Source organism: Populus euphratica, unplaced genomic scaffold, assembly GCF_000495115.2.
Source record: "Populus euphratica unplaced genomic scaffold, PopEup_1.0 scaffold1097.1, whole genome shotgun sequence".
In the NCBI taxonomy this organism is placed as follows: domain Eukaryota; kingdom Viridiplantae; phylum Streptophyta; class Magnoliopsida; order Malpighiales; family Salicaceae; genus Populus; species Populus euphratica.
The window spans coordinates 55,160-65,038 of record NW_011500956.1 but is presented as its reverse complement, the minus strand read 5'-3'; the positions used below and the strand labels follow the sequence as shown (position 1 = coordinate 65,038).

The following is a 9,879-nucleotide window of genomic DNA, read 5'->3' as shown; positions in this document are numbered from 1 at the left end:
TTACAAAAAAAACCCCCCCCCCCCCCCCCCTTTTGCTACCCTACAGTCCTTTTCTCTCTATCTCTCTTCGTTTTCTGGATCAAAGTTGTTTGTAATTTTTTTTTTCCTTCTTCGATTTTTGTTTGAGCTCATTAGTCGCTCATTTGGTGAGTAATTGTGTGTGTTGGATGATTTATGTTCATTTTCTGGATCTGAAGGTTTGAGAATTGGGGACGAGTTTGTGTAATTATTGAGAGGGAAACTCATTATTATTTATGTACTTGTAAAGAATCCGGGCAGGGGTGATTTGGAGATTATTTTGAAAATAGATGGGGGAAAGTGAGGGAAGCGAATTCCCTCCAAAAAAGTTGCAGCAATCGGAGACTGCAGATTTTCCGGCCAAAAAGCTAGCCAGACAGCTAGATTTCACACAGGGTGTCCTTCCTGAATTGCAGCCATCGCCTGTGGTGGTTACCCCGGCGTCCGCGCAGTGCCAACCGCTGCCGCAGCCTCACCCACAACCGCAACCACAGGTGGTTTCGATTCCAGGGGCAACGCAACAGCAGCCAGCAGCGAGGGCTGTGTGAGTTAAAGTTTGATATTTTTGAAAAAAAAAAAAAACTGCCTTGTGAGATTGTATATGTGGATTTTACTGGGTAAATTACTGAATCTTGCAAGTTTTCATTTGGAAGAATTGATGTCAAACAAATGGGAAATTTACCATTTTGTGGGCTTGATTGGAGTTTTTGTTTGGAAGTTTTGATTTTGGAGTTGCAAAGTTGTCATCTTTGCGAATTTTTGAGGGTTCTTGTCACTGCTCTTTCTCTCATTAATTCTAAATTTCCTTTTTATTTTTTGCAGAGGTGCAGTTTTTAATTTTTTTTTTTCCAAAGAGAGTTTGCTTAGTTTTCTTTGATCCAGGGATGATGGGCCTGATGTTTTGTTGAGGTCATCTTCGAATTAGATTATAACAAAGGAAATCTATTCGCCCCCGCCCATTGAGTAGCGAAAGAAATGAAACATTCTTGTAAATGTGATTCCTTGCTATTGCATTTATTTTTCTTTTTTCTATCGGTGAAGATATTTCTGTGTATACAGGTCCATACCTTTTCAAATTAGATGCCTTTAGTGAATAAATGCTCTGAAAATGAAGTTGAGAGAAGATTTGGTAGATACAGACACACAGTTACTTTGCTACCATTGATCAAGACACGCAATTCGTTTTCCATTATAACTTTCTTTCATTCTTTCATCCATTATTTCTTTCCTAAGAGTCTAAGACTGCTCATTTCATTTCTTTTTTCTCCTTATATCCAGGAAACCAGAATCACCAAAATCAAGACCAAGACTGAATGCTGAATTGAAAGATGGCACTCCGAAGAAGCAAAAACAGTGCAACTGTAAACACTCTCGGTGCTTAAAGCTGTATGTACATCATCATCTTATTAATGTTTCTTCCATGGGATGATTTTCGGTTCTGCTTTAGAGTCAATGTATTGCTGTTTTCTTTTCCGATGAAATTTAAATCAAATATATCTTGGTACTACTTAATTTGGTCGTGGCATTTACTGCTCGCTTGCTTTTCTATTTAAGAATTTGAAAAACAGGTGTCAACTTGTTATAGAGTCTTATTTCAACAGAAAAAGAAACAATTTTGAACTCGTTTTCCATTCTTATATCCAGAAAGTACACATTTAAGTGCAACACTGGAGGTCTGGTACTACTCATCTCATGCTTTATGCGTGAAATGATTTTCATAAATGTAGAAATATTGCCTAGAACAACACCCAGGCAGCTTGCTTGAATCATTTTTAAATTATGGGGCCTGCTTTCTGTGCTTCAGTCACATGATACCCTAGCAATTTCTGTTTAATAGATTTTGAGTTTGCTAACTTTCCTGGCTTTCTGGTAACGATATTATGTCAATTCTTGTACTGCACTGACTGGCTCAAGATATTTACTGATATATAATTTTTTCATGTCCTGAGCAGTTATTGTGAGTGCTTTGCCTCTGGAACATACTGTGATGGGTGCAATTGCGTTAATTGTTATAACAATGTTGAAAATGAGGCTGCCAGGCGAGAAGCTGTCGAAGCAACTCTGGAGCGCAATCCAAATGCATTCAGGCCAAAAATTGCAAGCAGCCCACATGGAACACGGGATAGTCGGGTACATAGGCTACTTTTCAGCTGAATGCTTTTATGAAGTTTATTAACCAAATATTTATTTCAAATGGGAGCCTTTATCATATATAGCCATTCCTTTGTCTTTGCTTTTCCTCATTTCTTGTTGGAACAGGAGCCAGGATACCCCTGTATCTATTTTCCATTTTTTGATGTAATTTAAATGAGATATTTTGTATCTGAAGCTATAGTTACATTTTATCTTTGATTGTGAAGGTTTTGAGTGGTGGTTGTCTTTTTATCTTTTGCTTTGTGCATGAAAGTGTTGCACTACTTGAGATGTGACATAATTTGCAACAATAAAAAAATTGACAATCCTTTTATTATTTCCTTTTTGTCTTGAATGCCATTTTCAGTATGAAATTGCCAAATAATTTTGTCCTAGACAGTGGAATCATATTCGAGGGTTCATTGTCGGAGGGTTCTTATACTCTAGTTCTCTTTGTTTTCCATCCTTTCATTGATGGATGATGTTTCTTTATTTTGTTATTCTGCTCATTTTCATTATTAATAGAACTTCATCTATCAAAATATTCAGTAGATATCAAACCTTTTCCCTTTGAATTTTTCACTGAAATAAATCCTCATGTGCCGAACTTTTTAATGTGGCGTTTGCTTCATTTATGTGGAATTTATTCATTAAGAAAATTACAGAACACCATTATGATAGATGCATAGGTAAAAACTCATTGCTTGTTATTGTTGAATTTAAATGAAGTACCTTTGTTTAGAATTCATTGGAGGTGTTGTTGGCCATCATATGAAATGGTTGGAAACAATTGCAGGAAGAGACTGGGGAAGGATTGGTGTTTGTAAAGCACAATAAGGGATGTCACTGCAAAAAATCTGGATGTCTCAAAAAGTACTGTGAATGTTTCCAAGCAAACATTCTTTGTTCTGAAAATTGTAAATGCATGGACTGCAAGAACTTTGAAGGAAGTGAAGAGAGACAGGCACTCTTTCATGGTGACCATGGCAACAACATGGCATATATTCAACAGGCTGCAAATGCTGCAATAACTGGGGCTATTGGATCTTCTGGCTATGCTTCCCTGCCTGTATCTAGGAAGAGAAAAGGTCAGGAGCTTTTCTTTGGGCAGACAGTCAAGGATCCGTCATTTCACAGGCTTGGACATTTTCAACAGGTAAATGTCCTCATAGCATATTTGGTTAATTCTGTATCGAAGAGAACTTTTTATATGCAATGATGATTTTGTAAAAGTTACCTAATCTAAGCAGTTTACAATTCGATGCATAGAACAAGCCATTAGTTTATAGAGACGAACCGGGAAGAAGAAGATAGACATAATCATAAAACTAGCTTCTTCTGTCCCTGAGTTGCAGTTCAAGTTTGCAAATTACATCCTTATTGCTATTTGTAGGATCCTTTGGTTTGGTACTGAATCATCATATTTGGGTACTGGTCTATAGCACATGACAGTGTTACTTTGTGTTTTTTGCATTCGCAGGCTAGCCACATCAGGCCTGCTGCGCCCTCCTCTCCATTGCCTTATAATCCTGTTGCTCGAGCTGGTAACACTACAACATTGGGCTCATCAAAAATCACATACAGGTATAGTGGCTGGCTTGTCTTCATGAAAACATTACCAATATTTGTGTTCAAAAAACTAACTTTCATGTCATGATTGCAGGTCTCTCTTGGCAGACATTATCCAATCACAGGACTTAAAAGAACTTTGCTCAGTTTTAGTGGTTCTGTCAGGAGAAGCTGCCAAGACGCTTTCAGGTGTAATAATGCTCATATATGTTAAATTGTTTTTACTCGTTCAGAATGTTTTTTTTTTACTTTATAAAAAACAATGATAGAATTTTCATTTCTTGAAAAATTAACTGGTACAACAAATATACAAAGGCATTGCAAATCCTCCAAAAGGACAGTATAATTACTTGGAAGTGGATTATTGAAAATTTCCCTAACATTTGTGTCTTGAATCACTAGCTTAGCAATGATGTGAGCTGCTTTATTTCCAGTTCTATAATCATGGTAGCACCCAGAAACACCAACCAGCTGCCTGAGATGTATGCAAAAAACTATGAGCTCTATATCCCACGAGACTGGTCCATCATGATTAATTTCCTTTATGAGATCCAAACAATTGCACTCAATTACCATATCATGCCAACCCTTTTCTATTAACCAGGAAAGAGCTTCCTTAATAGCTAAAGCCTCCATAATCTTTGGATTAGAAGAAACACACTTGCAGAAAGTAGGTCCACAGCTACAAAAGAGCCTTGACTATCATGCAAAACCATTCCCAAACAACCACTGGGTGACTGATTATTCCAAGAGGCATTCACCTTACAAATGGAAAAACCTTGAGCAGGAACACACCAGCTCCTAATTGCAGAAGCAGTCGCAGTAGAACTAGCTGATCCCCTGTTAAGCAAGCTACCACAAACAGCTTCAACATATTCAAGCCACTGGTTCAGAATGTTTAAGTACAACATGTACTTTTATGCTTTATATTGCCTTTGTTCATTTGCATGATCTTCCTTTGATTTGAGTATCAGAATAGCTCAAATTTGTTTTCCATGCTTTATTTATTAGAAATCTTGATTATATTTTCCAACTGCTGACTTGTTCTAACAAGTGTATCCCTTAGTTTGGCTGAGCTGCATGCATTCAGCTTTCTGACCCTTCTCTAGCAAGTCAGCGATAGAATTTCCCAGATCATGCTTCAAAGCTGTCAACACCCCCCCAACAAATTCTCGTGCAGGTTGCTCCATTATTCACCTGCAACAGAAGATATCTTCCATGTCTGCTTTCCACTCAATACTCCATGTGACAAGTGTTCTGTTCCCATGCTCCATCCCTTCTTGGTCTCCAAAAGTTTTATGAGATGCTTGTGGCCATGCATGTCTGCACTTTTTTATATTTTCTTTTCCCTGTCCTTAATATTCTGCTCTTTTCAAGCCGGCAACTTTCTTCTGAATGTGTATTTTCAAAACTGACTGGATTATCTGTGATTTCTGTGTCCAGTTTGGTTTGCTACTGCTCATATTTTTGAGCTATGTTCCCAGGGTTAGCTTGTTAAACCTCTATGTCTGAGATTTTCAAAAAGTTGGTTTGCTACAGGAGGGGCTGGGACTTGATGTAGTTTATTACATTTCCTCCACCATGTGAGAAGCAGTCAGCTTCATATTTGTTACTATTTGCAAATTTTTTATGGTAAACCAAGCACTCCTAACTAATTAGATATACAAAAAAGTGCAACTACTTGTCCATTGTAAATATGTTAATGCTCTGTAGCCTTATTCTATTCTTGAAAAATAAACACTGAATTGTGCAGAGCTATAGCTGGTCTGACAAATGGGTGATCTTTGAGAATGTTGACATGTTATGAAACAAGAAATGTGAGCACTGAACCAATATCTAATGATTGGGCTTTCCTTTGAAATTCTTGTATGTCCAGACCAAAGAAATTCAATGAAAAAGCAAGTAGAAGATCAAAGAGACACTTTTCTTGCTTCATCTACCCAAGAAAGGTTGCAGAGCCAGAAGGAATTTGATGCTGATAAAATTGTTTCTAATGATTGTTCGAGTGCAAACCATGCTAATGAAGGAGGCCTCGACGATTCCAGCTTAGATGGTGTTGATATGCCAAAAGGAAGGCCAATGTCTCCTGGGACTTTGGCATTGATGTGCGATGAACAAGATACAATCTTTATGGCTGCTGCTTCCCCCAATGGGTTGATGGGCCATGGCTGCAACACTTCTTCACAGCTGCCTTGTGGACAAGGCATGGCAGAGGCTCATGCAGAGCAAGAAAGAATTGTTTTAACGAAGTTTCGAGATTGCCTTAATAGGCTCATCACATTCGGGGAAATAAAAGGCAAGTTCCTCTCCTTTTGCCAAATTTGTACACACTAATGGCTCTAGAAAAGGGAAATGCTAGGTCTAGAATTTTTAGATGATATATTCACGTTTAATGACAAGAAACTAGTATGTCCTAATACATATTGCTAAGTTGTCTATTTTATCAAACATTTCTCCAAAATAAACATTACTTTTTAATTCTTATTGTTACTTTGTTAAATTTGAAAATATATCACCTTAATGGAAGTTATAGATACTTGTTTTCTCATAGTGTCCAAAAGACAAATAGCCTCTTTGCAATCAGAAAGTTGCATTTGCTAGAATTTGTTTCTTACATTAGGAGGAGCATTGGGCCTAGGGTTCCAATAGGAATAGCCCTTTTCCACCCCTTAAACCATACACATGTTCTCCATTGGCTTTGAAGTTTTGAACTCAGGACCTCCATAGTTGGAGTTGGAAGGTCAAACCTTTAGGGTGTACTCCTGTGGATGTGCAATTAACTACAATCAGCTACTGTAATTACATATGCTACTAGTTATGTAACTTGCCTTTAGGGTTTACCCCTGTGGATGTGCCATTAACTGCAATCAGCTTGTAATTACATATGCCACATGTTATGTAACTTACCTTTTCCGTTAGTCAATTGTGATGGTTTGGGCTTTCTGATTACAAGGGTTGTCTTTAGCTGCACCACTGTAAGGTGCCATGAATTTCAAATTCATAGTTGTGATCTATGTTCTTATAATTAGTGAATTATATCTTTTAATTGCTTCAAATATTGTGAAATTTAAACAGAAACGAAGTGTTCATCATTAGCCAGAACTGAGCTGGGGAATGAAAAAGGTCCACCCAGCACAGGTTTAGCAAATACCAGAACTCGAACAGGGAGTCAACAGGGACCCTTTAGCAATGGGGTTGTTAAAGTTCCAGCAACTGCCAAACCACCCCAGATGGTTACTTCTATAGTTGCCACCTCTAGCAGTGATCTTAAAAAAATTCCTAGCCTCCCACAAAATGGAGATAAAAAGCTGAAGTCTTGAAAAGAAATGTAGACATTTTAGCTCTGAAGACTGGCCCAAGGTACGCTACAGAACCTCTGCAATACTACTACAATGCTCATTCTGACTTCAATGCTGATGCAGTCTCTAGGTAGTATTTGGGCCTGGTTGTTGGAACTGACCAGGATTGGATTTATTGCCCTCGTAATTAATATATTACATAGTAGTGTTTCTGTTTCAACCATAATTCAAATCCAGTGGTATAAGTTGCTGAGCCTTACAAATGCACAGGATATGGTTTCTATGATTACTTGCAGTTACCATCATAGATTGTATCTTTAGATACTAGGGATTTTCTTGTTCTATTTACGTTGTTGAAAGCAAAGAGCAAATTTATAATTTTTAATGGAATATGAAATTTCAAGTTTGATCCTTGAACTAAAAGCAGAAACATTTTTTCCTGTTAGTGTAGTGATCCTGTTCCCACTTGCTGATTGTCTCTGCAGTCTAGATTCTACATTCAATACTGGTTATTTTCATAGGATGGGGTTGCCTTCGTCAAAAAGTAAGGGGTTTGGTATCCTTCGCAGTTTCTGGAAACAGAGTACTTGATTGGGTTTGAATACAATCAAGCTTATGAATTCATTGTTATCATTTTTGTCAACCACTTTGGTTTTGAGGTATTTCGACAATGGACTGTTGGCTTTTCATGTCTTTATTAAAAAAAAAAACCAATAAGCTTTCTGTTTCTGGTTTCGAATTTGACTTCTAAAAATAGGCAAGGGAAATGTTACTAAACTTTCTGGTTGCTTTTGATATGTTTGAAAAATAAATAGCCCTTAGTTTGTGGCCTTTTATGCCTACATTACCAGTAGGTTGTTTCCCGTATGTGATTTTACTTTTGGCAACAGCTGATATGTAGACGAGATGGAATCAAGGAATTGATCATTAATGTGGTCTTCAAAGTCAGACAGTTATACCGTGAAAAAAGAGGAGATTTTGACCCATTTGGCCTAAAACCCTGATGCACCTTCTCAGCATAACCAAAACAAGTCGAATGTTGCAAAAATGTAGATGGAGAAAGAGAAGGTTGAAAGAGATGAACATTTCAAGAGGGCCGATGGTGAGGAGTATAGTGGTGCATTAAAATTAGATGGACTACACTTTTTGTGAAGTTAGTTTTTTTTTGAATATTATACAAGCAGTGAAAACTAAAAAATAAAGTTATACGGTAGTTTCTAAAATCTGATAAATCTAGAGTTTAGAAATTTATTATTTAAAGATATAATTTTTTTTAGTTTTAAATAATTTTTTAAAGATTGGATTGTTGTAAATTACAAGCTGTTTAATTGTTTAGTTTTTAATGATAATTCACATGAACTATCCGTAAAAAATCTCATAAATCTCTATATAAAAAAGAAAGATTGTTATGTTTAGAGTGTTAGTTTTAATATTATGTTTACATAGGTTTTTTTTATCTAACAGATAACTACACTAAATAAAAGGTATAATTTACTATTTATAGGAAAATTTGAGAAGCTTTATAATTGATAAAATATCAATTTGCTTTTTGAATAATATTTATATATTAATTTAGGATAATTTTAGAAATCAACCTAATCAAGTTCCTACTTGATTTTTCTAGATTTAGAAATATAATCTTTATATTAATTATATTCTAGTATTTAATTTCTAAAATATATTTTAATTAAGTTATACTTAATTAAATAATCTTAGTTTAATTAGAATTAATTTCTAATTAATGGTTTTTAATGTGTATGACTTATTAGGTTTCTAATATGTTGATCTAAATATAAATTATAATTATAATTAAATAAATTAAATAATTTAATTTATTATTAATTCAATAATTAATTAATTTATATTTAAAGATCAGATGTATCCTCTATTAATATGTCATGATTTCTAAATATTAGTAAAGTTATTATTGGTTTGACTTAATTTTTTAGTGATTAGTTTCTTAGTGTAGTTAATATCCTTTCATCAATAATGTTTTGATTTAGTATAAAAACATGACATATATTTCTATGTTAAATCATTTTTATTCTCTACATAATAGTTATTGATCGTTTGAATAAGATTTGATTTTTTTTTTCAAATCTTATTCCATCTTAGTCAAGAATTTCTTAGTCAATATTATTTGAGAATAGATGAAACATTTTTTTTAATTCATCTAGGGTGATGAATCTTCTCTTGATCACTCAAACATCTTCATATAGTTTATGTTATATCTAATGTTTGCTTTTTTGTTATCTCATTTAAGATAATATATAATAAGATCAAAACATAACATTCTCTTTATAAGATGATTTAATAATCTCAAGTCTATGGATTATTTTTAGAATCATCACATGAGCTTTTTTATAGTCATGTGATTTCCCCATATAAAACTCTTATACAGGTCAATTCAATGTTCAAGTCTTAAGATAAACACTTACACATTAGTTTTAGGTATCCTTAATTTATGAAAATAACTGTTTTCTTTCATAAAAGAAAATAATATAATATGCATCAATTCTTACAACTATAATAAATATTTAATATTTAAAAGAGTATCGACTAAGAACATTTTAGGAATAATGTTTTGATGCAATAAGAATTTTATAATTATAATTATAATAATTTTATAATTTTCTTTACAAAATATTTTTATCTTATGAACTTTATCTTTATTCTAGATTTATTAATCTAATATTATATGAATCATAAAGATAAATTAAGCTTTTATTAATAATAAATATATATTTACATTAATATAATAATGTTAGTTGTAACCAATTAATTGGTTACAAGACATATTAAACTAATAATCTTTTACTTGCACTAAAATCAATTGCTCATTTGTCTAATATCATATTGC

General features: G+C 34.3%; 1 protein-coding gene across 3 annotated transcripts; it reads left to right on the top strand.

Annotated features, from left to right (window-relative positions):
* Positions 1-36: 36 nt before the first annotated feature.
* On the top strand, positions 37-8,220 carry LOC105116905 (protein tesmin/TSO1-like CXC 5). 3 transcript variants are annotated; one of them, XM_011014406.1, is made up of 9 exons: positions 37-562; positions 1,297-1,404; positions 1,971-2,148; positions 2,948-3,307; positions 3,632-3,735; positions 3,815-3,909; positions 5,597-6,016; positions 6,796-7,080; positions 7,910-8,220. In XM_011014406.1, exons 1-8 carry the CDS (start codon positions 309-311, stop codon positions 7,038-7,040), a joined length of 1,764 nt encoding a protein of 587 aa, XP_011012708.1. In that variant the 5' UTR covers positions 37-308; the 3' UTR covers positions 7,041-7,080; positions 7,910-8,220. The 3 variants fall into 3 exon arrangements, with proteins under 3 accessions (XP_011012708.1, XP_011012707.1, XP_011012709.1); XM_011014405.1 differs by lacking the exon at positions 7,910-8,220 and having other exon boundaries at positions 6,796-7,436; XM_011014407.1 differs by lacking the exons at positions 37-562; positions 7,910-8,220 and adding an exon at positions 652-1,012 and having other exon boundaries at positions 6,796-7,436.
* The last annotated feature ends 1,659 nt before the right edge of the window (positions 8,221-9,879 follow it).

Excerpts from the sequence above, each read along its gene's own strand:
- LOC105116905 (XM_011014406.1), top strand. The coding sequence starts at position 309 with ATGGGGGAAAGTGAGGGAAGCGAATTCCCTCCAAAAAAGTTGCAGCAA. Across the intron at positions 2,149-2,947 it reads ATGGAACACGGGATAGTCGG|GAAGAGACTGGGGAAGGATT; the intron begins GTACATAGGCTA and ends AAACAATTGCAG. Across the intron at positions 3,910-5,596 it reads AGCTGCCAAGACGCTTTCAG|ACCAAAGAAATTCAATGAAA; the intron begins GTGTAATAATGC and ends TTGTATGTCCAG.